The 27,326-nt window shown below is 51.1% G+C and overlaps 2 protein-coding genes across 5 annotated transcripts in view; both read left to right on the plus strand.

Annotated features, from left to right (window-relative positions):
• LOC119975265 (urokinase plasminogen activator surface receptor-like) overlaps positions 1–5,210 on the plus strand; it is a 44,298-nt gene extending 39,088 nt beyond the window's left edge. The window contains exons 9-10 of one of the 4 annotated variants that reach the window (XM_038814968.1): positions 2,173–2,322; positions 4,199–5,210. In XM_038814968.1, coding sequence (XP_038670896.1) covers positions 2,173–2,322; positions 4,199–4,239 — 191 coding nt within the window. In that variant the 3' untranslated portion in view covers positions 4,240–5,210. Of the gene's footprint in view, positions 1–2,172; positions 2,923–4,198 lie in introns of those variants that run through there. The other 3 variants (XM_038814969.1, XM_038814970.1, XM_038814966.1) reach the window with 3 other exon arrangements.
• Positions 5,211–16,202: 10,992 nt separating this feature from the next.
• LOC119974275 (poly(A)-specific ribonuclease PNLDC1-like) overlaps positions 16,203–27,326 on the plus strand; it is a 48,365-nt gene continuing 37,241 nt past the window's right edge. Inside the window, exons 1-2 of the mRNA XM_038813047.1 lie at positions 16,203–16,440; positions 17,784–17,841. Of these exons, the coding sequence (XP_038668975.1) occupies positions 16,203–16,440; positions 17,784–17,841 (296 nt within the window). The remainder of the gene's footprint in view (positions 16,441–17,783; positions 17,842–27,326) is intronic.

The following is a 27,326-nucleotide window of genomic DNA, read 5'->3' on the forward strand; positions in this document are numbered from 1 at the left end:
GCTCAGCATGAGCAAAAGCAAGATCTACCCCGTGAACCTACAATGGGGAGGGGCAGAGTTGGAGGGACTGCCGTTTAATCAGGCCTGGGACAAATTCCACTAAGTGGGGATCCAAATCGGCCATGACTGGACAGGGGTCTGAAAACAGAACTGGACCAGTCTGACAGAGGTTGTTAAAAAGGACCTGCAGATATGGAACACAACACTACCACTGGGCAGCGACAGCAGAAAGAATAATGGGGTGGATAAAGGAACCAGAAGTCGAGTGGCTGCTTGCAGAGAAGGAAACCTTCAAGGGGACTTCCCTCCAGGCCCTAGCCATGGGCGCTCCCATCACCACCAAGTACTCAAACAGCCCACTGGTGGTGATAACACTCCAGTCATGGAACCATCTGCGACAACATTTTGGCCGAGCCGAAATGTCTGATAAGGTCCCTATCTGCAGCAACCACAAGTTTGCATCGGCGCTCGCAGATGTCCCTTTAAAAAGGTGGAAAGAGAGGACAGGGGTGACATTAACAGTTAGAGATCTGACACAGATAGTTGGGTCAGAACACTAGTCAACGTCACACCGCCGCAGCGTCAACGTCACACCGCCGCAGCGTCAACGTCACACCGCCGCAGAGTCAACGTCACACCGCCGCAGCGTCAACGTCACACCGACGCAGCGTCAACGTCACACCGACGCAGCGTCAACGTCACACCGCCGCAGCGTCAACGTCACACCGACGCAGCGTCAACGTCACACCGACGCAGCGTCAACGTCACACCGACGCAGCGTCAACGTCACACCGACGCAGCGTCAACGTCACACCGACGCAGCGTCAACGTCACACCGACGCAGCGTCAACGTCACACCGACGCAGCGTCAACGTCACACCGACGCAGCGTCAACGTCACACCGACGCAGCGTCAACGTCACACCGACGCAGCGTCAACGTCACACCGACGCAGCGTCAACGTCACACCGACGCAGCGTCAACGTCACACCGACGCAGCGTCAACGTCACACCGACGCAGCGTCAACGTCACACCGACGCAGCGTCAACGTCACACCGACGCAGCGTCAACGTCACACCGACGCAGCGTCAACGTCACACCGACGCAGCGTCAACGTCACACCGACGCAGCGTCAACGTCACACCGACGCAGCGTCAACGTCACACCGACGCAGCGTCAACGTCACACCGACGCAGCGTCAACGTCACACCGACGCAGCGTCAACGTAACACCGACGCAGCGTCAACGCAACACCGACGCAGCGTCAACGCAACACCGACGCAGCGTCAACGTAACACCGACGCAGCGTCAACGTAACACCGACGCAGCGTCAAAGTAACACCGACGCAGCGTCAAACCGACGCAGCATCAAAGTAACACCGACGCAGCGTCAAAGTAACACCGACGCAGCGTCAAAGTAACACCGACGCAGCGTCAAAGTAACACCGACGCAGCGTCAAAGTAACACCGACGCAGCGTCAAAGTAACATCGACGCAGCGTCAAAGTAACACCGACGCAGCGTCAAAGTAACACCGACGCAGCGTCAACGTAACACCGACGCAGCGTCAACGTAACACCGACGCAGTGTCAAAGTAACACCAATGCAGCGTCAAAGTAACACCGACGCAGTGTCAACGTAACACCGACGCAGTGTCAACGTAACACCGACGCAGCGTCAATGTAACACCGATGCAGCGTCAAAGTAACACCAACGCAGCGTCAAACCGACGCAGCGTCAAAGTAACACCGACGCAGCGTCAAAGTAGCACCGACGCAGCGTCAAAGTAGCACCGACGCAGCGTCAAAGTAGCACCGACGCAGCGTCAAAGTAGCACCGACGCAGCGTCAAAGTAACACCGACGCAGCGTCAAAGTAACACCGACGCAGCGTCAAAGTAACACAGACGCAGCGTCAACGTAACACCGACGCAGCGTCAACGTAACACCGACGCAGCGTCAAAGTAACACCGATGCAGCGTCAAAGTAACACCGACGCAGCGTCAAAGTAACACCGACGCTGCGTCAAAGTAACATCGATGCAGCATCAATGTAACACTGACACAATGTAACACTGACACAATGTAACACTAGTATATCATCAACGTATTGGTAACGCAAGTCATTTATAGCACTAACCTGACAGCAATATCTCACCAATGTTCCCATTTTTAGGCAGATTTGAGAAGAATGGCATCATTAAAGGCTGTGCCTCCGAGAATATCTGCAATAACCCAAATGCGCTGGCGATCTACGGTCGACACCCAAAGCAAGATTTCTACTGCTGCAAAGAGAGTGGTTGTAATCTTGGGAGTGGAAGTTCAGGTCTAAGCATAGCATACTCTGTGACCCTCACCCTGCCATTCATTCCCCTGATACTGTGTCTTTTTTCAATGAAGACTCAAAGAAATTAAATCAGAGCAGTGTTATATTTTCATATGGTTCTCTCAGAGCTGAGGAACTTTATTTCTGTTATAAACAATAGTGTGATCCTAATAGCATTCTCCTGTGTTCCAAGATAATGATTCGCCAGTCGGGAATCGGTAACATGACATGAGGTGACTTTCCTCCCTAATTCCAAACTGCATCCCATTTCTGTTTGGTTTGATTAGAATTCCTCAATGAAATTTCTCTGGACTGAAGCTTTGTGCAGACCCATCCATGTATAAAATTCCTGCCTTGTACTTACTCAAGTTAATAACCCCTCTTTTCTCTGACACCATTTACACACACATTTCTCGATGTTCACCATGGTTCAGTTAGTAATGCGCTAAACTCCGAGTTAGGAGTTTGTGGGTTTGAATTCCACTCCAGTAACGTGAACACAAAATCTAGGCCAACACAACCAGTGAAGTACTGAAGGAGTGCTGCACTGTCAGAGGGTCAGTAGTGAGGGAGCGCTGCACTGTCAGAGGGTCAGTAGTGAGGGAGTGCTGCACTGTCAGAGGGTCAGTAGTGAGGGAGTGCTGCACTGTCAAAGGGTCAGTACTGAGGGAGCGCTGTACTGTCAGAGGGTCAGTACTGAGGGAGCGCTGCACTGTCAGAGGGTCAGTCCTGAGGGAGTGCTGCACTGTCAGAGGGTCAGTACTGAGGGAGTGCTGCACTGTCAGAGGGTCAGTACCGAGGGAGTGCTGCACTGTCAGAGGGTCAGTACTGAGGGAGCGCTGCACTGTCAGAGGGTCAGTACTGAGGGAGTGCTGCACTGTCAGAGGGTCAGTCCTGAGGGAGTGCTGCACTGTCAGAGGGTCAGTACTGAGGGAGTGCTGCACTGTCAGAGGGTCAGTACTGAGGGAGTGCTGCACTGTCAGAGGGTCAGTACCGAGGGAGTGCTGCACAGTCAGAGGGTCAGTACTAAGGGAGTGCAGCACAGTCAGAGGGTCAGTACTAAGGGAGTGCTGCACTGTCAGAGTGTCAGTACTGAGGGACTGCTGCACTGTCAAAGCGTCAGTAGTGAGGGAGTGCTGCACTGTCAGACGGTCAGTCCTGAGGGAGTGCTGCATTGTCAGACGGTCAGTACTGAGGGAGTGCTGCAATGTCGGAGGATCAGTACTAAGGGAACATTGCAATGTCAGAGGTTCTATCTTGCAGCTGAAATGTTAAACCGGTGTCCTCTTTTCTCTCAGATGGTGAAGGATCTTAGGATTACGAAGTTTATTCAATTCAGGGTTACCGGTTGTTCTTGTACATTTCTGAAACTCAGTAGAAAATCAAGTTAAAAACTTGTCAGGTGCAAATAAGAATTGTTTTATTTGGAGTTCATTGGTTACAACTTGAAAATCATTTAAAAGGTAGTTTGTAGACAATTTGATTTTCTTCAAAGAATCACAGGAATGATCTTCTGAGACAATAGCCCGAACACAACTTTAAAAGTCAAAGTCTGAAGTCAAAGTCTGAAAATGAAATATGAATACAGAACTCTTTTCTAACTCTCTTCCTTTCCTTTCTGTCTCTCTCTCTCTCTCTCTCTGGCTGGCTGTCTTTCGGTCTCTCTCAAAATGGTGGCCAAATCGTCCATGGATATACTATTTCATATCTGTCTTAAGCGATCCGATCACATCCCAATATAATCCTAATTGGTTTGAGTTAGACTCAAACACATTTGATTTGATAGCAAGCTGTCCATCTTCACTATGTAACATTACTTCCAATTGTTGCCTGCTTGTATGTTAAAGAATGCAATATTGTGCTTTATCAAAACCAGCAAAAACTGGTCGAATGCTGACCTACCTATTGCCACAATAGAGACCTCATGCTGACCTTACTACTGCAACAATGGAGACCTTATGTTATCTCGTCATGCCATGCTGGGCATAACTTCGAAAATATAATTCAAAACTGTCTATTTCAATTCAGTCTTTTATAAAATCGTTATAATGAGAATGTTGGAATCAAATATATATATTATATTTGATTCGATGTTTTAATTGTCCATTGATTAAAAATAAGGCAACATAGTTCCAGATATGATTCAACCTAATCTCGAGCGGCGTGAGAATCGAACAATCCTTCATTCTTATTCCTCGTTGCCATGGATTCAACCCTTGTCCTTGGAAAAATGTAATGACCTTATCAGACTTCTGTGTTACTTGCAAACTCATGACTGAGTTTGGAAATTATATGTTTTCTTTCATTTTAAAACTGGGAATTAATATTTATGCTTTAAGCAGCTTTTTACCTATATTAAGTGTATTTAAAATACCTGGCTTCTACAGATGGACATAAAGAAATTCTACAGCTACTATTTTAAAAGGTGAATAGGGAAGTTCTCCATGTTGTCCAGGCCAATATTCATTCCTCAACCAGTATCACAGAAGCAGATTCTCTGGTAATTATCTCAACTGGGCTTTGGGTCTCAGTGTAGTTTAGTCTCTAGATTTGAAGATCCTTGAAGATGATTGAAGATGTGAAAATATTAAACTACATTGTGAGGAATTGAGATTTGAAACTGGAGGGGGGTATGGTTATTCAATCAGCAGACACCAACACACTGTACGCGAGTTCTGTTAATCATTCCCATTGCAGATCGTCTGCAGATTGTAAACTGAAATAATCCCAGACTACAATGTGTAAATTTGATGTAGTTATTGGATATTAATCACAATCAAAATGGTAATAGGTAAACTTTGCTGTACTCTGTAATTATATACACTGCAATAAATTGTCAATGTTCAATACTGCACACTGGATCAGGCTAATAAAGTTTTCATTTAAAATGTTTTGAAGATAATTTACTACATTTCACATAGTGATTCTGTTTCAGAAAAACATTGAAAGCACAAACAATTTGCAGCAGAGAAGGCGGTCTTTATTCACATTGTGGCCATGCTGGACAAAAAAAGAGCTGTACAAACTATCCCACTATCAGGTGCTTATTTCCCAGTCCTGGAGATGACAGTTAGAGAGAGAGAGAGAGAGAGAGAGAGAGAGAGATAGCGCGAGAGCGAGAAGCAGAGAGCGAGAAGCAGAGAGCGAGAGAGAGATCAACAGAGGGAGATAGAGCGTGTAACATTATGTAGTGACAGAGAGAGACATCAGCAGAGGAAGAAATTACATGAAAATCGCTTATTGTGACGAGAAGGCTTCAATGAAGTTACTGTGAAAAGCCCCTAGTCACCACATTCCGGCTCCTGTTCGGAGAGGCTGGTACGGGAATTGAACCGTGCTGCTGGCCTGCCTTGGTCTGCTTTAAAAGCCAGCAATTTAGCCCAGTGTGCTAAACCAGCACAAAGAGTGTAACAAAATATGGTAATAAAGAGATCGAGAGACATCAGCAAAGGATGATAGAGAGAGTGCAACAGAATGAAGTGATAGAGAGAAATATCAGCAGAGAGATGAAAAGAATTGAACAGAATATGTTGATAGAGAGAGACAGAGAGAGAGAGATACCATCAGAGGGAGCTAGAGAGTGTAAATCAGTGATAGGCAATTGATGTTACTGAGTGGACCACATTTTCTTTTTTTTTATAAAAACAAACAATTTTATTGAGGTAGTTTTTCGGCATTGTAAACAATTACAGACATCAACAAAAAGAAAGCAAAAAAGGCAAAAATGTGCAAACACCCACGTACATTCAATACTTCAATCGCAACATACTGCACAAGCCCACTCCTCTCCCATCGGCACTACCCGCCAATTCATCCCGCCTACTCTACTCTACTCTAACCCCCCCCCCCCCCCACTGACGCTCACTCTCCCGCAAAGAAGTCAAGAATGGTTGCCACCTTCAGGCGAACTTAATTTTTTTCATCCCCAGAAAACTCGACATGTCCGAAAGCCACAACTCAGTCTCCGGGAGCTTCGAGTCCCTCCATGCCAATAATATTTGTCGCCGGGCTATCAGGGAAGCAAAGGCCAAAACATCGGCCTCTTTCTCACCCTGGACTCCCGGGTCTTCCGAAACCCCAAAAATTGCCACCCCCGGACCCATCGCCACCCTTGGTTTTAGTACCCGGGACATGATCCCTGCAAATCCCTCCCAGTACCCCCGAAGCATCGGGCATGTCCAAAACATGTGTACATGGTTCGCTGGTCCTCCTGCGCACCTAGCACATTTGTCCTCTACCCCAAAGAATTTGCTCATCTGGGCTGTGGAATTGAACAAATGAATGTGATAGACTGTAGGATAATTAGTTAGAATAATGTAGATGATAGTGCTGGTCTGATGGTAGTGAGTTCACAGACAGAGAACAAAGGAATTGAGCATAGTATGGCCAGGAAGGGGGGAGGGGAGCCTCGCCTGGTGCAGAGCATGGTGAAAAGGATGCTGGGTAACAAGAGGCCCAGGGTTGGGGAATGCAAAGTGAGCCAATCAGAATATATGGCCAGGAGGTGTATAGAATGACCTATGGGAAGCTTGTATGCGAATCTTGATGCTAATTGAATTATATATGCAGTGATCGCTTTGTTCTGGCCCTCACTTGCTTCAGGAGCCTTAGGAGATGCCTGTGTGTTCGGAGTTCCTATGGAGTGAGTCAGCCTTGCAAGTTGGTTATCAATAAATAATACTATACCTATGAATCCATCTCGCATTTTATTGAGGCCAGACTGACGGGTAAAGAATTTAATATTGACAGGGCCACCGTCATGTGGGCCCGGTCTACGACCTTAAACTGAATCAGGCCGAACCTGGCACATGTTGCGGTCGAATTCAGCCTACTCAGGGCTTCTGCCCACAGCCCATCCTCCATTTCCCCGCCTAGCTCCTCCTCCCATTTGAGTTTTAGTTCCTCCGTCTGGGACCCTTCCCCCTTCATGAGCATCTTATAAATATCATAGACTCTACCCTCCCCTCCTTCCCCCCTAGAGACTATTCTGTCTTGGATCCCCATTGGCGGGAGGTGTGGGAAGGATGGGGCCTGTCTACGGACAAAGTCCCGCAACTGTTTAGGTACCTGAAATCGTTTCCCCTTACCAGACCAAATTTCTCCTCCAAGCTCCTCAAACTCGCAAAGCTCCCTTCCAGGCCCACCCTCCCCACCCCCACCCACCGCCATGCTCGAAACCCCCCATCCATACTCCCGGGGACAAATCGATGGTTGTCGCAGATTGGCACCCAGACAGATGCCCCCACATGCCTCCTCCACTGGCTCCATATCCACAGGGTCGCCACCACTACCGGGCTGGTGGAGTACCTGGCCGGCGGCAGCGGTAGAGGAGCCGTGACCAGGGCTGCTAAGCTGGAGCCCCTGCACGAAGCCACCTCCACCCGCTCCCAGATAGACCCCGTACCCACCATCCACTTCCTTATCATAGCGATATTAGCCACCCAGTAATAGTTAATCAGACTCGGCAATGCCAGCCCTCCCTCGCTGCGGCTCCTCTCAAGCATCGCCTTCTTCACCCGTGGGGATTTTCCCGCCCAGATGAAACTCGTGATAATCTTGTTAACCCTTTTGAAGAAGGACTGTGGGATAAAGATCGCGAGGCACTGAAAAATGAACAGGAATCTAGGGAGGATTGTCATCTTTACAGTCTGCACCCTCCCTGCCAGCGACAGCAGGAGCGCATCCCATCTTTGAAACTCTCCCTTCATTTGTTCCACCACCCTGACCAAATGTAACTTGTGCAGCCTGCCCCAGTCTCGCGCCACCTGGATCCCCAAGTACCGAAAATTTTCCTCAACCAGCCTAAATGGTAGCCCTCTCAATCTGTTCTCCTGGCCCCTTGCCTGCACCACAAACATTTTATTCTTGGCCATATTTAATTTGTACCCTGAGAACTGGCCGAACTTCCTCAATGTTTCCAGTATACTTCCCATCCCAGCCAATGGGTCCGACACGTACAGGAGCAGGTCGCCCGCATAAAGAAAGACCCTGTGTTCCACCCCGCCCCTAACCATCCCTTTGCGGCTCTCAGCGCAATCGCCAGCAGCTCTATGGCCAGCGCAAACAGCAGCGGGGAGAGTGGGCAGCCCTGTCTGGTCCCGCGGTATAGTCTAAAATACTCTGACACTTCTCGGTTTGTCCTGACGCTGGCCTTTGGGGCCTGATATAATAGCTTGATCCAATTTACCAGTCCCTCCCCGAACCCGAACCGTCCGAGCACCTCCCACAGATAGCCGCACTCCAACCGGTCGAAGGCCATCTCGGCATCCATCGCCACCACTACCTCCATCCACCTCCTTGCCCGTCGGGGGCATCATTATCACATTGAGTAATCATCTCAAGTTGGCCGACAGCTGCCTGCCTTTCACGAACCCAGTTTGGTCAACCCCAATCACCTCCGGTATGCAGTCCTCAATTCTAATCGCTAGTGCCTTTGCCAGGAGCTTGGCATCTACATTGATCAGGGAGATTGGCCTGTAGGACCCGCACGCTTCCGGGTCCATACCCCGCTTTAATATCAGTGATATGGTGGCCTGCGACATCGGCAGCGGCAGGGTCCCTCTGTCCCTTGCCTCATTAAACACCCTCGCCAAGACCGGACCCACTAACTCAGAGAACTTCTTATAAAACTCTACTGGGTATCCATCCGGCGCTGGGGCTTTCCCCGACTGGATGGCCTTTAGGCCCCCCAATACCTCCTCCACTCTAAATCGGGGCCCCCAGCTCATCCACTCGCCCCCCACCGACTGTTGGGAATGTTAACCCGTCCAGAAACCTTTTCATCTCCTCCGGTTCTTCCAGGGTCTCCGAAGTGTACAGCTTGCTATAGAAGTCCCGGAATACCCTATTCAATTCTGCCGGGTCCTCCATTCTGCACCCCCACCCCATCCATCACTCTACTTATTTCCCTGGCCGCCTCCCTCTTCCCGAGTTGCTGCGCTAACAATCTGCTAGCCTTTTCCCCATGCTCGTACACCACACCCCTCGCCTTCCTAAGCTGTTCCACGGCCCTACTCGTGGATAGCACCCCCAGTTCCGCCTGTAGTCCCTGCCTCTCCCGGAGTAAACCCTCCCCCGGGGACTCCTCGTCTTCCTCGTCTATCCGACCCATTTCCCTAACCAATCTGTCCATCTCTGCCCTGTCCGCCTTGGCCTGGTGTGCCCCAATTGAGATCAACTCTCCCCGCACTACTGCCTTTAGCGCCTCCCACAGGGTCGCCGCCGAGACCTCCCCCGTATCATTCACCTGCAAGTAGTTTTGGATACACCTCCGAAGCCTCTCACAGATCCCCTCCTCCGACAACAGTCCCACGTCTAGCCTCCATTGTGGGCGTTGGTGATTCGCCCCTCCGACCTGCAGGTCTACCCAGTGCGGGGCATGGTCCGAGATAGTGATTGCCGAATATTCCATGTTCTTTACCTCCCCTATACAGTCCCTGCTTAGGACAAAGAAGTCTATCCAAGAATATACTTTATGGACGTGCGAGTAAAACGAGTAGCCCCTTCCCAATGTAGAAGTGGATTTCATTTGGAACTTCACTGATAGGGTTAATATAACAGTTCTGAAAAGCTCTGTGAAAGAGATGTCAACAGGTCAAGGGATGAAATAAAGGGAGTGTGGCTTTGGTACTATTTAATGTTCTGACCCGCATCTGTGAAAGCAGAGAGGTCAAAAAGTCAAAGAATGGAAAGCTTACTTTATTGCAGAGATAACGCACTTAAGCTCGTTTGACCAGTTGAAACAAATAAACATTGAGATGTAAGAGGAATGGGCTTTGGAATGAGATAAGCCAGATGGCCATGGGATACAAAAACCTTTGTATTAATATTAATAGTGACTTGTGCTAATGATTATGTCAAAAATAACCTCCCGACCTCAAAGAATAATTCCATATATGTACATGTTCTGGATCCTTGCCAAATCATAGGTGTATCTAGGAATTTAAGGGGACCACCCCTAAGCTGTAAAATGTATAAAAATACAGTCCTTATTCTGGGATTTTGGCACTTCTCGAAGGTAGTTACCCGACTGCTTAGAGATTTGTCCCGGCCGTAAATAAACGAATATTCGTTACTGACGTGTTCGAGTGTTTTACTTCTGGACTGACGATCAGATACGTGAAAGCGCAATTCACACCGTCGGCTGTCTGGCTCTCCAGAGGTCCACTGCCCCCATTTGCTCCATAAACCCTTTCAGCTCCCTTGCCATTGCTGGGAGTCTACCCGTTCTGGGACACGACCGATCCAGCGCCGGGTCAAGGACCATGTTAAAGTCCCCCCCCCATTATTAGCCTACGAGAGTCCAGGTCCGGGATCTTCCCCAGCACTCGTTTAATAAAGTCCACGTCGTCCCAGTTCGGGGCATATATATTCACCAGCACCACTCTTCTCCCCTCCAGTCTGCCCCTTACCAACAGGTATCTGCCCCCCCCCGGTCTGCGGCGATACCCTCCGCCTCAAATTGCACCCGCTTGTTGATCATGATTGCCACCCCCCTGGACTTCAAGTCCACATCCGAGTGGAAGACCTGGCTAATCCAGCCCTTCCTTAGCCTAGTCTGGTCAGATACTTTCAGATGTGTCTCCTGCAACATAATTACGTCCGCCCTCAGAGCCCACAAATGCGCGAACACCCGCGCCCTCTTAACCGGCCCATTCAGTCCCCTGACATTCCAGGTGATCAGCCTGGTTGGGGGGCACAACCCACCCCCCCCCCCCACCACGCCGGTCAGCCATAGCCTTTCTCGGGCCAGCCCCCGTGTCGCACCATTCGTAACCCACCTCTTGGCTGCCTCCACCCTCTACCTCCTTCAAATCCCTCCCACGTCAGCAGAACAACCCCCCCCCCCCCCAGTAACCCCACCCCTGCCACCCATTGTCTGTATTCTTCCCCCCCCACCTGACTCCCTCGACTAGCCAATCTGCTAGCCCGTTGACTCCTCACTCCGGCGCCCCCGTCTCATTCCCATTGTTTCCCCGTCCTCATCCCCACTCCCCGGCGGTCCATCCCCCTCTCCAACCCGCTGGAGCAAACTCACTGGCACAGGAAGGCATGAACATCAGTAAAACACAAAACCCCCCAACCCACATCCTTAACCCCCCTCGCTGACCGGCCACCCTTAGTTACCATACCGGCTCCAGTGCCCTCAACGAGCCCCACAAAAAGTAAAAATCCGCCGAAAAGGAAAAAACAGAAAAAAAGAGGAAGGAGAACAAAAAAAAAACCCAAAGAAAAAACCAGTAACCAAAAACAAAGGGAAGAGTCCCAAATGTTCCACTTGGCCCCTTTAACCCAGCAAACCGTTGAACAGCGGCCCAGGCACATTCGGCGTCCCTTCATACGATAGTTCTCGGGTCCTAATTCGCGCCCGTGGAACCTCTTTTCGGGACCGGCCCCTGATCCCTCGCAAAGTCCATCGCTTCTTCAGGCTCGGAGTGGTGTTGACCCTGATGCGTGACCCAAAGACGGGCCGGGAACAGCAGACCAAACTTCACGTCCTTCTTGAACAGCACCTTCTTGACTTGTTTAAAGGCTGCTCGCCACCAAGCCACCTCCTGGCTTAGGTCCTGGTAAATGCAGAGAACACTATTGTTCCACGTCTCCTGGCACTCTTCTCCCACCGCAGCACCCGCTCCTTGTCCACGAACCTGTGGAACCTGATCACCGTCGGATGGACGGACTGGGGGGGGGGGGGGGGGGGGGGGGGCCCTCCGGACGCCCCTGCCTCGCCTGCACTCTGTATGCCCCCTCCAGCTCCAGCAGTCACGGAAAGGCTTCAGTCCCCATCAGCTGCATCAACAGGTCTGCCACAAACGCTGCGGCATCAGCTCCCTCAGCCGCCTCCGGGAGGCCGATGATCCTCAGATTGTTCCTGCTGGCTCTATTCTCCAACTCCTCCACTCTGTCCAGCAGTCTTCTTTGCCACTCCTTCAGCCCGTCGATTTCTAGCGCAGCAATCGTATGCGCATCCGCCTGCTCCTCCACCGCCTCTCCCAGCTCCTTAACTTTTACATCCTGGGCATCCAGTCTCTGATTCAGCTGATCCACTGCCTTCTGAAGTGGGTCCACGTTGTCCCGCTTCAGTGACTCAAAACTGCTCTTCATCATCTGGAGCATGTTATCCATCGCCTGCTGAATGGTCAACAAAATGTCTTGCGGATTGCACTCAGAACACTGATGGGCAGCGTGTGGGCCCTGGGCGGCAGGTTTCCCATGACTGATGGAAAAGAATATAGTGATAGTGAGAGGTGTTCATAGGGTCTAATCCTGTTTGTGAAGCGAAACAAGACGCAAAGTGTTTTTTTATTGAGACTTTATTGACTTGTTGAGGCTGGACCTCAGGGTCCACATGTATTTTAGCCACAGCTCCTTAGTTTCACCCAGGCCTTCCTGAAAAACTTCAAGGTACATTCCCAATGATTTGTAAAGTCCTGTCGTCGGTCCAAACAAAAGCGTTGTAGCCAGTCACAGCCTGGCAGACCCGGTCCACAGCCTTCACTATAATCAATAGCAATCCAACAGATTTCTGCCCGTAAGCCACTAGGGTCATCATCGTGCCTGCTATGGCTAGGGTTTCCCCTATGTAGGCAGCTCACCTTGGCGTGGTGTCCCATAAACTCAGCCATTGTACTCCAGTCCTAATCCTCTTGAACGTCTGTTTCTCGATGACAGAAACTGCAGACCCATGTCCAACTCCATCTCGAGTGGGTTGCCGTCCATCTGGTCGGTATCCAAATGGGACACGGTGATACAGTTCAATTGCATCCATACTTCATCATCAGGTGGTCCAAGTGGACTTGTGCCTCGTAGATGGTGGACAGGCTTTTTAAAATATAAATTTAGAGTACGCAATTAACTTTCTCCAATTAAGGGGCAAATTTAGTGTGACCAATCCACCTACCCTGCACATCTTTGGGTTATAGGGGTGAAACCCACGCAGACAAGGGGAGAATGGGCAAACTCCACATGGCCACCCACGGCCAGGATCGAACCAGGACCTCAGCGCCGTAGGCAGCAATGCTTTTTAAAAAAAAATAATTTCTATTAAGATTTTCAAAAACATAAAATAACAACAAGAAAACTGCAGTAACAACAACAAAAAGAAAAAACACAATAACCCCCAAAACCAAACACACCCCCCCCCCCCCCCCCCCCCCCCCCCCCAGTAACTACAAAAAGAAAAAATAGATAAGCACCCGGCATATTCAATAAACACATATACACATTTCTCCCTTTCCCCGCAACAAACCCCCCCACCCCGCCGTCCTCTCCCTCCCTTATCCCACCTCTCCCTACCTTACCTCCCTGCCCCTCCCTTACCCCCCTCACCCCCCCTTACCCCCCCTTCTTCCCCCCCCTCCTCCCCTCCTTCCCCCCTCCCCCCCATATGAGGCTAAGCCTCGCACACGAAGAGGAGGAATTCACTCTTTCCAGGGCATCCGCCCACGTCCGCTCCTCAATCTCCTCACCCGGCTCCTCTTCCCATTTACTCTTCAGCTCCCCCACCGAGGCCTCATCCACCTCCTGCATGACGTGCTACACCCACCTCCTGCATGACATGGTACACCGTAGGCACCAATACTAACTACTGGGCCACAATGCCACCCTAATGCTGTACTGGCTTTGTGGGGTAAGGGAGGCGAGTTAAGATTCTTAGCCTTTGACCTGCCCTGGTAGCCACAGTATCAATAAGGCTAGTCCAGTTCAGTTTCTCATCAATGGTCCCCCACAGGATGCTGATTGTGGGGATTCAATAATGGTAATACCATTGAATGTCAAGAAGCGATAGTTAGATTCTCTCTTGTAGGAAATTATCATTGCCAGGCACCTGTGTGGCACAAACGTAACTTGCCACTTGTCAGCCCAAGCCTGGATATTGTCCAGGTCTTGCTGCATTTGGACATGGGAATGCTTCATTATCTGAGGAGCCACGGATGGTGCTGAATATTGTGCAGTCATCCGCACATATTCCCCGCAAATATTCCCACTTCTGACCTTATGATGGAAGGTCATTGTTGAAGCAGCTGACGGTGGTTGGGACTAAGACACTACTAGGTGATGTGCTGTTAAATGATTTGGGCAGTCTGGATCCTCCCTCACAAAAGGTGCCGGAATGTGACGACTCAGGGCTTTTCACAGTAGCTTCATTGCAGTGGTCATGCCAGCCTACTTGTGACAGTAAAGATTATTATGATGATTACAAATATATGAATAAAGGAAGGATGGTGGAGGAATCAGCCACTGGGATGTTGAGGTTGTGTCAATCAGGAAAGAAAGATGCCAGAATTCAGAAACTGCAACTATCACGGAAGGCTGAACTAGCTAGGGCTGTTTTCTGTAGAAAAGAGAAGGCTGAGGAAGTCCGAGACTATGAAGGGGTTTGGTAGGATAAACCTAGGGAAGGTGTTTCCATTTATGAGCAAGATCAGAACTTGGGAGGTCATAAAATAAGATAGTCATTCATGAAACCAATAGGGAATTCAGGAGAAATGTCCTCACCCAGAGAGTGGAACTCACTACCACAGGGAGTGGTTGAGGTGAATACTGCACAAACATTTAAGAAGAAGCTGGATAAACACAGAAGGGAGAAAAGAATCGGAGATGCTGATGGTGAGATGAGGAAGAGTGGGTGAATGATAAAGTGGAGGCATCAAAGCACCCAAAAGAAAAAAAAATGAAAATGAAAATCACGTATTGTCACAAGTAGGCTTCAATTAAGTTACTGTGAAAAGCTCCTAGTCGCCACATTCCAGCGCCTGTCCGGGGAAGCTGATATGGGAATCAAACAGTGCTGCTGGCCTGCTTGAAAAGCCAGCGATTTAGCTCAGTGAGCTAAACCAGCCCCTAAGCAAGTAAAACTTGGGAAATTACTAGTTCTGTTTCAAATTGGAGTTCCATTTCAAGCTTTATAAGACCAGTGCAAACCAGTACCATTAATTTCCTAAGTTTTACTGATTTTCCTTCTGGGCCAGCAAGGTTGTAAATATTATGCAGCACAGCACCTTCCAAACACTACCATGCAGAAGGACAAGGCCAGCAGACACGTGGTACCCCTCCAGCCACTCACTTTTACGAGCACAGCTGATGTTAAACAGCTCTCTGACATTAGGTGAACTTGCTTCTGGTACACTGTTTTTCCTTTTGATCTTCCCTTATCTGAACTAACCTTCTCCAAAGTCCCTCTTAATTATCTGTTACATGAGCTCACCTTTTTAAATGTGGATGTGAAATTCAACCCCATCTTTGCTTTTTAACTTTTACAATCTCTGCTTTAACTTTTGACACACCATCACTCAGTGTTACCAATTTGCCTTTGGTAAACCTTTGTTCACAGTGGTGCTAATCTAATCAGCATATCAAAGACCTAATTCCATCCATTTTGACAAACTGTATTTTCCAGTTTCCATTTTAAAAGTAACTTCTTTCTCCTTTAAACATACAACGACCAGAACACATACCAATTATTGGATTTCTTATCTTTCCCATTATATCACAACTCACCAACCTGACCTGGAAATGTATCCTTCACTGCTGCTGGATCAAATTTGTGGAACTCCGTCCCTATTAGCACAGTGGATGTAACTACACCACATAGACTCCGGTGGTTCAAGAAGGCAGCTCACCATCACCTTCTCAAGATAAATTGGGGATGGTCCATAAATGCTGGCCGATCCAGTGATGGCCACTTGCCATGAATGAACAGAAACAATGCGAAGCCTATCATGATTGAATGTCTCTTTGCATAGAGGTGGCGCTGTCTAGGATGCCCCCTATTTACCACACCTGGATGTGGGTCTTGCCCCTCCTCCCTGTGGAAACACACAAACGCCCTTTTAAATCTGCCTGCAGCCGACTCTGGGCTAAGTCCCGCCCTTTAGACAATGTTTGGGGAAAGTGGGCGGGGCCGGGCGACCGAGTTGGCTATTCCGGGCGTGTATCCATTCAGGGCGGGCAGTGACGTCAAAAAGGCGCGGCGGAAGGAGCACGTGGAGAGCCAGAGGCTGAAACAGAAAGAGGGAGAATTGGGAAGTGGGGTGAATATGTGCGAGGTGACAGCAGCAAATTTCCAACTGTTATATCCTCAAATCAAGGAGGAGATCGCAAAGTGTGACTTTGTAGGTGAGGACTCTGCAAATAATTCGGGGAGAGAAGATAATTAATTCCCCAGCGAGATGTTGGCTGTTTTCAATTAAGCACGAAGCTTGTCTGCAACAATTTCAAACACAATTGTTGTTCTCTCGGTTGCCTGTTCTGTGAGTTCACAGCTGCTTCTGGTTAAACCGACAGGATTTACAAATTTGCGTTCAATGTTGCGCAGAACGAAAGGCTATCTCTCTGTTAGGATGCAGTATATCCAGCTTTAAACTTGTGTAACAGGCACTGTCCAGCCAGAAATGGCAGGGGTTACAGGCATCTGAGCAAGTTATTCAATAAAGCCTTATTTTATTCCCAGATCACAAGTGTGGAGAGAAAGCGACACAGCTTTAGAAGTCCCGATTCTGATTGGGAGTCGAGAATGCTGAGCTGCCACTTGGAAATCAAGTTGGGTTTCTTTCCCCTCAGGTGGTGCAAGTAAGGAGCTCTGACAGTGTAGCGCTCCTTTAGTTCTGACCCTCTGACACTGCAGCACACCCTCCGTACTGACCCTCTGACAGTGCAGCACTCCCTCCGTACTGACCCTCTGACAGCGCAGCACTCCCTCCGTACTGATCCTCTGACAGCGCAGCACTCGCTCCGTACTGACCCTCTGACAGTGCAGCACTCCCTCAGTACTGACCCTCTGACAGGGCAGCACTCCCTCCGTACTGACCCTCTGACAGTGCATTGCTCCCTCAGTACTGACCCTCTGACAGTGCAGCGCTCCCTCCGTACTGACCCTCTGACAGTGCAGCGCTCCCTCCGTACTGACCCAATGATGTGCAGGTCTCCCTCTGTACTGACCCTCTGACAGTGCAGCACTCCCTCAGTACTGACCCTCTGACAGTGCAGGTCTCCCTCAGTACTGACCCTCTGACAGTGCAGCGCTCCCTCAGTACTGACCCTCTGACAGTGCAGCGCTCCCTCAGTACTGACCCTCTGACAGTGCATGTCTCCATCAGTACTGACCCTCTGACAGTGCAGGTCTCCATCAGTACTGACCCTCTGACAGTGCAGCACTCCCTCAGTACTGACTCTCTGACAGTGCAGCACTCCCTCAGTACTGACCCTCTGACAGTGCAGTGTTTCCTCGTGCTACATCATTCTGAGGTGGCAGCAGCATTGCACAATGGGATGTGGGATATCTCACTGCTCAACAGTTTAATGACCAGGATATAATGTGAAATCAGTCTTTGAATGTCCAGCTTTTCATCATTTGATTATGTGCTGACTTTCTCTGATGAAAGCTGTTGGGTTTGTTGAAACCTTACAAAAGAGATGTTTATCTGATGTTATCTAACTGGATGTGTGTGGTTTATATCTAGCAATCGACACTGAACTGACTGGTTTGCATACCAACAGCTCCCCCGCTGGACAGCTGAGGTAAGGTGTGCTCTGGGAGTTCAAGACAACAAACCTGTAGAGACTTCGGGATGTTGAGATTATTCTGCAATGTAGGAATTGTGGCAGCCATTTTGCACACAATCAGCTCTCACAAACAGCAATGCGATAGTCATCCAGATGATCTGTTTCAGTGATGATGCCTGAGGGATAAATATTGACCTCAAGAACACCAATGAGAACTTGCCTTCTTCATTTTCTTTTTTAAAATAAATTTAAAGTGCCCAATTAATTTTTCCAATTAAGGGGAAAATTAGCGTGGCCAATCCACCTACCCTCCACATCTTTGGGTTGTGTGGGTGAAACTCACGCAAACACGGGGAGAATGTGCAAACTCCACACGGACAGTGACCCGGTGTTGGGATCCAACCTGGGACCTTGGTGCTGTAAGACAGCAGTGCTAACCACTGTGCCACCGTGCTGCCCACCTTCATTTTCAATGGAGCCTGTGACATCTCTGCCCACTCTGACAGTGCAGCACTCCCTCAGTACTGCCCCTCTGACAGTGCAGCACTCCCTCAGTACTGACCCTCTGACAGTGCAGCACTCCCTCAGCACTTACTCTCTGGCTGTGCAGCACTCCCTCAGTACTGACACTCTGACAGTGCAGCACTCCCCCAGTACTGACCCTCTGACAGTGCATTGCTCCTTTAGTTCTGACCCTCTGACAGTGCAGAGCCCCCTCTGTACTGACCCTCTTGACAGTGCAGTCCTCCCTCAGAACTGTCTCTCTGACAGTGCAGCACTCTCTCTGTACTGACCCTCTGACGGTGCAGCACTCCCTCAGTACTGCCTCTCTGACAGTGCGGCAAGCGCTCCCTCAGTACTGACCCTCTGGTAGTGCAGCACTCCCTCAGTATTGACCCTCTGACAGTGCAGCTCTCCCTCAGCACTGATCCTCTGACAGTGCAGCTCTCCCTCAGCACTGCCCCTCTGACAGTGCAGCACTCCCTCAGTAGTGGCCCTCTGACAGTGCAGCACTCCATCAGTAGTGGCCCTCTGACAGTGCAGCACTCCCTCAGTGCTGACCCTCTGACAGTGCAGCACTCCCTCAGTACTGACCCTCCGACAGTGCAGGTCTCCGTCAGTACTGACCCTCTGACAGTGCAGCACTCCATCAGTAGTGGCCCTCTGACAGTGCAGCACTCCCTCAGTGCTGACCCTCTGACAGTGCAGCACTCCCTCAGTACTGACCCTCCGACAGTGCAGGTCTCCGTCAGTACTGACCCTCTGACAGTGCAGGTCTCCATCAGTACTGACCCTTTAACAGTGTAGCACTCCCTCAGTACTGACCCTCTGACAGTGCTGCACTCCCTCAGTACTGGCCCTCTGACAGTGCAGCGCTCCCTCAGTACAGCCCCTCTGACAGTGCAGCACTCCCTCAGTATTGTCTTTCTGACAGTGCAGCGCTCTCTCTGTACTGACCCTGACGCCATTCCCTGGGTGACTAATGAATGGCAATTGATGCCAGCTGAATCGGAGGCAGCAGGGACTCGGATGAGATGAGGGTCGGAATGTTAGTCTGAACTGGGGAGCTTTGGAATAGTTAGGTCTGTTGATAACATACGTGGACGAGCTGTGGGCTAAGATGCACTGGATGTGGAAGTGAGCGCTCATGGTTTTAGGAAGGGACAAGGAGGTCGATAGTTCATCTGACTCCCCGGTCCCTTCCCCAAAACCATGAGCAGATAGGCTCTGAGCTTCCGAAAGGTCAGCCTCGGACAGTGAAGAGGTTTTTCTGATACAGGAGGGAAAAACCATGTATGTAAATAGCTGGAATTACTGAGTAGGTAGGCCAAACAACGTCTGGGGGGGGGCGATAAACAGAATTAATAAGGTTTCAGCCCAATTAATCTGCATCAGAACTGGAAAATGTTAGAGATGTAACAGGCTTTGACAAGTACAAAGGAAAGGAAAGTGGGACTGAGGAAAGAAAGAAACATGGAATTTCATTGGAATGGCGTGGGAGGTTCAGGATAGTCTGTGTCCAAATGCAGCAAGACCTGGACAATATCCAGGCTTGGGCTGACAAGTGGCAAGTTACATTCATGCCACATTCATGCCAGGCAATGACAATCTCCTAAAAAAGGATCTCACCATTGCTCCTTTTTTTTGAACAAACAATTTTATTGAGGTATTTTTCGGCATTGTAAACAGTTACAGATAACTGTAAAGAAGGACCGTGGGATAAAGAATGGGAGACACTGGAAGATGAACAGGAATCTAGGGAGGATTGTCATCTTTACAATCTGCACCCTCCCCGCCAGTGACAGCGGGAGTGCACCCCATCTCCGAAACTCCCTCTTCATTTGTTCCACTATTCTGGTCAGATTTAACTTGTACAACCTGCCCAGTCTCGTGCCACCTGTATCCCCAAGTACCGGAAACTTTCCTCAGCCAGCCTAAATGGCAGCTCCTTCAGTCTATTCTCCTGGCCCCTTGCCTGAACCACAAACATCTCACTCTTGGCCATATTTAATTTGTACCCTGAAAACCGGCCGAACTTCCTCAATGTTTCCAGTATAATTTCCATCCCGGCCTGTAGGTCCGACACGTACAGGAGCAGGTCGTCCGCATAGAGAGAGACCCTATGTTTCACCCCCACCCTGGTCATTCCCTTCCACGCCTTTGCAGCTCTCAATGCTACGGCTCTATGGCCAGCGCGAACAGCAATGGGGAGAGTGGGCATCCCTGTCTGGTCCCGCGATGTAGTCTGACATTACCCTATTCGTCCTAACACTAGCTTTTGGGGCCTGGTACAATGATCTGACCCAATTAACCAGTCCCTCCCCAAACCCAAACCGTCCAAGCACCTCCCACAAATAGCCCCACTCCACCCGGTCGGAGGCCTTCTCAGCGTCCATTGCCACCACTACCTCCACCTCCTTGCCTGTCGGGGGCATCATGATCACATTAAGCAATCTTCTCAAGTTAGCTGTCAGCTGCCTGCCTTTCACAAACCCTATCTGATCGCCCCCAATCACCTTCGGTACGCAGTCCTCAATTCTAATCGGCAAGACCTTTGCCAGTAACTTGGCATCTACGCTGATCAGGGAGATTGGCCTGTATGGCCCGCAGGATTCCGTGTCCTTGTCCCGCTTCAATATCAGCGAGATGGTGGCTTGCGACATGGGCGGCGGCAGGGCGCTTCTGTCCCTTGCCTCATTAAAAACCCTAGTCAGGACCAATCCCACTATCTCGAGAATTTCTTGTAAAACTCTACTGGGTATCCATCCGGCCCCAGGGTTTTCCCCGACTGCATGCCCTTTGGGCCCCTGAGATACCCTCAATCACGACACAGGAGAGAAGATAGATGATTCAAAAGTTTTAATCATCTGAGAACTGTACAGCAGCCGAGAAGTGTGCTCATCACATGTGGCCTGAGTGAGCCTTATCTTATATACCGTTTCCTGGGGGCGGAGGCGGAGTCCCCCAGGGTTCCAAGCTCGGTCTTAAAGGGCCAATGCATTAAAGGTAAGGTACCATTATGTCAGTTACTGATAACATTCATCACATTCACCCCCTGTTTTAAAAAAACACATAATCCATCGGGGGTGAAATGGAGTTACAAGTTCAGTCTTGCGGGTGGTTTGACCGTCCGTGCTGACTTTCTCTGCTCCGGTGTTCGTGCCATGGATACGGTCGGTATTGATGGTGGTATATCCGGGAACACGGTTGACTGAGCCTTTGCCCGCCTGGGAGGGGGGGGGGGGGGTATCCGGGACTAGGGTGATCGGTGCCGGCGACGGCTGGGGGGCAGGGGGCGCTATGGGGGGGGCGCTGTCGGTGCGGGGAGGGGAGCGTTGGTAGGAGGGGGGGGGGTCAGTGGGGATAGCGTCGGGGTCGGTGGGCGAGCCAGCGGGGTCGGTGGGAGAGCCAGTGGGTGCCAGGTCTCGCAGGGAGACGGTGTCCTGCCTGCCGTCGGGGTGCTCGAAGTAGGCGTATTGAGGGTTTGCGTGTAGCAGTTGGACCCTCGACTACGGGATCGGATTTATGGCTCCTCAGGTGCCTCCGGAGTAGAACTGGTCCCGGAGTCGTCAGCCAACGTGGAAGCGAGACCTCAGAGGTGGACTTCCTGGGGAAGACAAACAAATGATTGTGAGGGGTCTCGTTTGTGGCCGTACAGAGGAGCGACCTAATGGAATGTAGGGCATTGGGTAGGACCTCCTGCCAGCGGCCGATAGGGAGACTCCTTGACCGTAGGGCTAGGAGGACAGCCTTCCAAACTGTCGCATTCTCCCCTCCACTTGCCCGTTTCCCCGCGGGTTATAGCTCGTCGTTCTGCTCGAGGCGATGCCCTTGCTGAGCAGATATCGACACAGCTCATAGCTCATGAACAATGTACCCCGGTCGCTGTGGATATAAGCGGGGAAACCAAACAGTGTGAAGATGCTGTGCAGTGCCTTGATCACGGAGGCCGAGGTCATATCGGACGGGACAGCAAAAGGGAAACGGGAGAACTCATCGATCACGGTGAGGAAATAGATGTTGAGGTTGGTGGACGGGAGGGGCCCTTTGAAGTCCACACTTAGTCGCTCAAAGGGACCAGAGGCCTTTATCAGGCGGGCTATGTCTGGTCGATAGAATTGCGGTTTGCATTCCGCACAGATCTGGCATGTCTTAGTCGTGGCCTTGACCTCCTCTGTGAAGTAGGGAAGGTTGCGGGACTTGGATGAAGTGGGCAAGCCGGGTGACCCCTGGGTGGCAGAGGACATCGTGAATGGCTCTCAGGTGGTCTTTGTGCGCGTTGGCGCACGTGCCGCGGGACAGGGCATCTGAGGGCTCGTTGAGCTTCCCCGGGCGATATTAAATATCGTACATGTAGGTGGAGAGCTCTATCGTCCACTTTAGAATGTTGTCATTCTTTATTTTGCCCCGTTGTGCGTTATCGAAAATAAAGGCAACCGACCGTTGGTCGGTGATGAGGGTGAACCTCCTACCAGCTAGGTAGTGCATCCAGTGCTGCACGGCCTGCACTATGGCTTGTGCCTCCTTCTCGACTGCAGAGTGCCGAATTTCCGAGGCGTTGAGGGTTCAGGAGAAGAACGCTACTGGTCTGCCTGCCTGGTTGAGGGTAGCAGCCAGGGCGACGTCTGATGCGTCACTTTCTACTTGGAAGGGAATGGCTTCATCCACCGCGTGCATGGCGGCCTTGATGATGCCGGCCTTGATACGGTTGAAAGCCGACTGGGCCTCAGCCGTCAGGGGAAAAGCCGTAGTCTTAATGAGTGGCCAGGCTTTGTCCGTATATCTGGGGACCCACTGGGCGTAATAGGAGAAAAGCCCCAAGCACTGTTTGAGTGCCTTGAGGCTACGGGGGAGGGGGAGTTCCTTAAGGGGACGCATGCGGTCGGGGTCCGGGCCTAGGACCCCGTTTTCCACGACGTAGCCGAGGATGGCTAGACGGGTTGTGTGGAACACGCATTTCTCTTTGTTGTACGTGAGGTTGAGGGCCCGGGCAGTCTGGAGGAACTTCCTCAGGTTTGCGTCGTGGTCCTGCTGGTCATGGCTGCAGATGGTGACGTTGTCCAAGTACAGGAAGGTAGCCCATAAGCCGTACTGGTCCACCATTTGATCCATCGCCCTCTGGAAAACGGAGACTCCGTTTGTAACACCAAAAGGGACCCTGAGGAAGTGAAACCGCCGACCGGCTGCTTCAAACGCAGTGTAGGGGCAGTCCTCTGGGCGGATAGGGAGTTGATGATAGGCCGATTTTAGGTCGACCGTGGAGAATACCCGATACTGGGCGATGTGAGTCACCATTTCTGCTATGCCCGGGAGTGGGTAAGCATCGAGTTGCGTAAAGTGGTTTATGGTCTGGCTATTATCCACTACCATTCGTTGCTTTTCCCCGGAGTGGACTACCAATACTTGACCCCTCCAAGGGCTGTTGCTGGCCTCTATGACCCCCTCTTTTAGTAGCCGCTGAACCTCTGACTTGATAAAAGTCATGTCTTGGGTACTGTACCGGCAACTCCTGGTGGCGACGGGCTTACAGTCGGGAGTGAGGTTCGCGAAGAGGGGGGTGGCGCAACTTTGAGTGTTGCCAGGCTGCATACCGTGAGTGGGAGCAGGGGTCCGCCGAACTTCAGTGTCAGGCTCCGGTGGCTGCACTGAAAGTCCAGACAGCAGCAGGGGGGGGCGCAGAGTTGAGGAAAGATGTGAAGTTTAAAACAGGTGTATTCAGCACCTTGAATTGCGAGGTCAGTGACACAATACCCCGTGATTTAGACCGAATGGGACCCAGAGGCGAGGGCGATAGTTTGGGAGGCGGGGTGGATGCGCAGGGAGCTGCGTCTTACCATGTCTGAATGGATAAAGCTTTCCGTGCTCCCGTAGTCGAATAGGCAGGGAGTGTCGTGGCCATTGATTCGCACCTGCATCATCGAGTTATGCAGGTGTTTCGGCCGCGATTGATCGAGCGTGATCGCTCCTAGTTGCGGGTAGTCAGAGTCCTCGGTTAAGTCGGACTCACAAAATGGCCACCTTGAGTCTCAAAATGCCCGCCGCCATCGGTCGCACGTGTCGGGGTTCCAAGGTGGCCGCTGCCAAGATGTCAGCTCCCATGACTCGCACGAGATCGATGACTCGTCGGAAGTGGGCGTGTCCGGCCGCCGCACGGCCGCGTTGCGGGGCCTGTGAGACAGGGTGCTTGATCTCTGGGCCTGGTGAGGATTTTGTTTGGGCCCAGCCAGGCAGACTTTAGCGAAGTGCCCTTTCTTCCCGCAGTCGTTGCAGATCGCAGAGCGGGCCGGGCAACGATGCCGTGGGTGCTGACCTTGTCCACAGAAATAGCATGGGGAACCCCCGGAGTGAGCGGATCGCCGCGCGGCACAGGCCTATAGCGTGGCCAAGTCTGGTGGGGATCGAGAGGGGTTTGCAAGGTCCGCGGAGTATGTACGGAGGTTACGGTGGGCCATTTCTAGGGAAGAGGCGAGCGTTATCGTGCCTTGCAGATCCTTTGCCCCGTCTTCTAGGAGCCGCTGCTGGATGTACGAGTACCTGATACCGGACACAAAGGCATCGCGAATAGGCAAGTTCATGTGGGTTTCTGCCGTCACTGCTTTATGGTTGCAGTTCCTCGCGAGCACAGAGTCTCTCCGCGTACTCGTCCAGAGTTTCCCCGGAACGCTGGCTGCAGGTTGAGAGCAAATGTCTGGCGTGTACCTCATTAATCGGCTTCACAAAGCGTTTTGTCAGTATCTCGACCGCAGTTTCATAATTTGCAGCGTTTTCGATCGCGGAGGAGAGTTGGTGGCCCACCCGGGCATGTAGTAAACGCAGCTTGCGAGCGCCGTCGGCCTCAGTTGCTGAGGAGTCAATATAGTCCTCAAAACACCGCAGCCAATATTTAAAAATTTCCGAGGCTTCTAGAGACCGAGTGTCCAGGTTGAATTTCTCCGGCTTTAGAGCGCTGTCCATCTTGATGTATCAGCTGATTAAATTGAGATACCCTCAATCACGACACAGGAGAGAAGATAAATGATTCAAAGGTTTTAATCATCTGAGAACTGTACAGCAGCCGAGAAGTGTGCTCATCACATGTTGCCTGAGTGAGCCTTATCTTGTGTACCATTTCCTGGGGGCGGAGCCAGAGGCGCACACACACACACCCCCAGGCACAAACTGCAAAAACCGCCCACATGGCATCTTTAAAACAGTAAACAGTCGACCAACAGTCCAGGCACAGTCGGCATCCCTTCAAACGATAGTTCTCGGACCCTAGCTTGCGTCCGTGGGACCTCTTTTTGGGACCAGCCCCTGATCCCTCGCAAAGTCCATGGCTTCTTCGGGCTCGGAGAAGTAGTGATGTTGGCCCTGATGCGTAACCCAAAGACGGACCGAGAAGAGCAGACCAAACTTCACAGGCTTCTTGAATAACACCTTAACTTGTTTAAAGGCTGCTCGCTGCCTAGCCAACTCCTGGCTTAGGTCCTAGTAAATGCGAAGAACACTGTTATTCCACGTGCTGCTCTTGGCGCTCTTTGCGCACCGCAGCACCCGCTCCTTCTCCCACAAACCTGTGGAACCTAATCACCATCAGACGGCGCATCAGACCCCCCCCCCCCCCCGGCTGCCCCTGCCTTGCCTGCACTCTGTGTCCCCCCTCCAGCTCCGGCGGTCGCGGAAATACTTCAGCCCCCATCAGCTGCATCAACAGGTCCGCCACAAACGCTGTGGCGTCAGCTCCCTCAGCCCCCTCCGGGATGCCGATGATCCTCAGATTTTTGTCTGCGGGCTCTATTTTCCAGCTCCTCTACTCTGTCCAGCAGTCTTCTCTGTCTCTCCTTCAACCCGTCGGCTTCTAGCACCGCAATCGTCTGCGCGTCCGCCTGCTCCTCCACCGCCTCTCCCAACTCCTTAACATTTTCATCCTGGGCAAACGGCCTCTGGTTCAGCTGATCCACTGCCTTCTGAAGTGGGTCCAAGTTATCCCGCTTCAACGACTCAAAGCTGCTCTTAATAACCTGCAGCATGTTTTTCAGCGCTTGCTGGGTCCGAGGTCCGCCATCTTGGGTCCCGGGTCAGCTTCCCCTGCACCTTGTCTTTGTCCCTTCCTCCCCCGTTTTCGCTGCTTCCTGCTCTCCCACGGTTCCATGCAGCTCTTCCTGCTCCTCCGTACCTCCGTGGCCGTCCTTTCACCGCTCCACAGTCCCGCAAAACCGGAGAACCAGGTCCTCAAGTCCCACCGGAGTGAGAGCCCCCGAATGTGCGGCTCACTCACTCATTGCTGCAACCGGAAGACCTAACCATCGCTCCTTGACATTCAATGGCATTGCCATCGCTGAAAATACCACAATCAACATTATGGGGGTCAAGATTGACCAGAAACTGAACTGGACTCAGCCATATAAATACTGTGACTGCAAGAGCAGGTCAGAGACTGGGAATCCTCTGGTGATTAACACCACATGAGCCGCCCCGCCAACACACAAAGCCTGTCCACCATCTAATAGGCACAAGTCCGGAGTGTGATGGAATACACCCCATTTGCCTGGATGAGTGCAGCTCCTACAGCACACGACAACTTCCAGGATAAAGCAGCCCACTTGATCAGATCCCCTTCCACAAAACATTCACTCACTCCACCACCGATGCACAGTCGCAGCCGTGTGTACCATCTACAAGATGCACTGTAGAAACTCACCAAGGCTTCCTTGGCAGCACCTTCCAAGCTCACCACTGCTACCACCTAGAAGGACAAGGGCAGCAGATATCTGGGCGCACCACCACCTGGAGGTTTCCCTTCCAAGTCACTCACCATCCTGACTTGGAAATATATTGGCCATCCCTTCACTGGGTCAAATCCTGGTACTCCCTCCCTAATAGCACTGGAGGTGTACCTACACCTCGGACTGCAGCGGTTCAAGAAGGCAGCTCACCACCACCTTCTCAAGGGCAACTAGGGATGGGGAACAAATGCTGAGCTTCGTCAGCGATGTCTATATTCCATGAAAGGATAGCAG

Source organism: Scyliorhinus canicula, chromosome 12 (assembly GCF_902713615.1).
Source record: "Scyliorhinus canicula chromosome 12, sScyCan1.1, whole genome shotgun sequence".
Classification (NCBI taxonomy): Eukaryota; Metazoa; Chordata; class Chondrichthyes; order Carcharhiniformes; family Scyliorhinidae; genus Scyliorhinus; species Scyliorhinus canicula.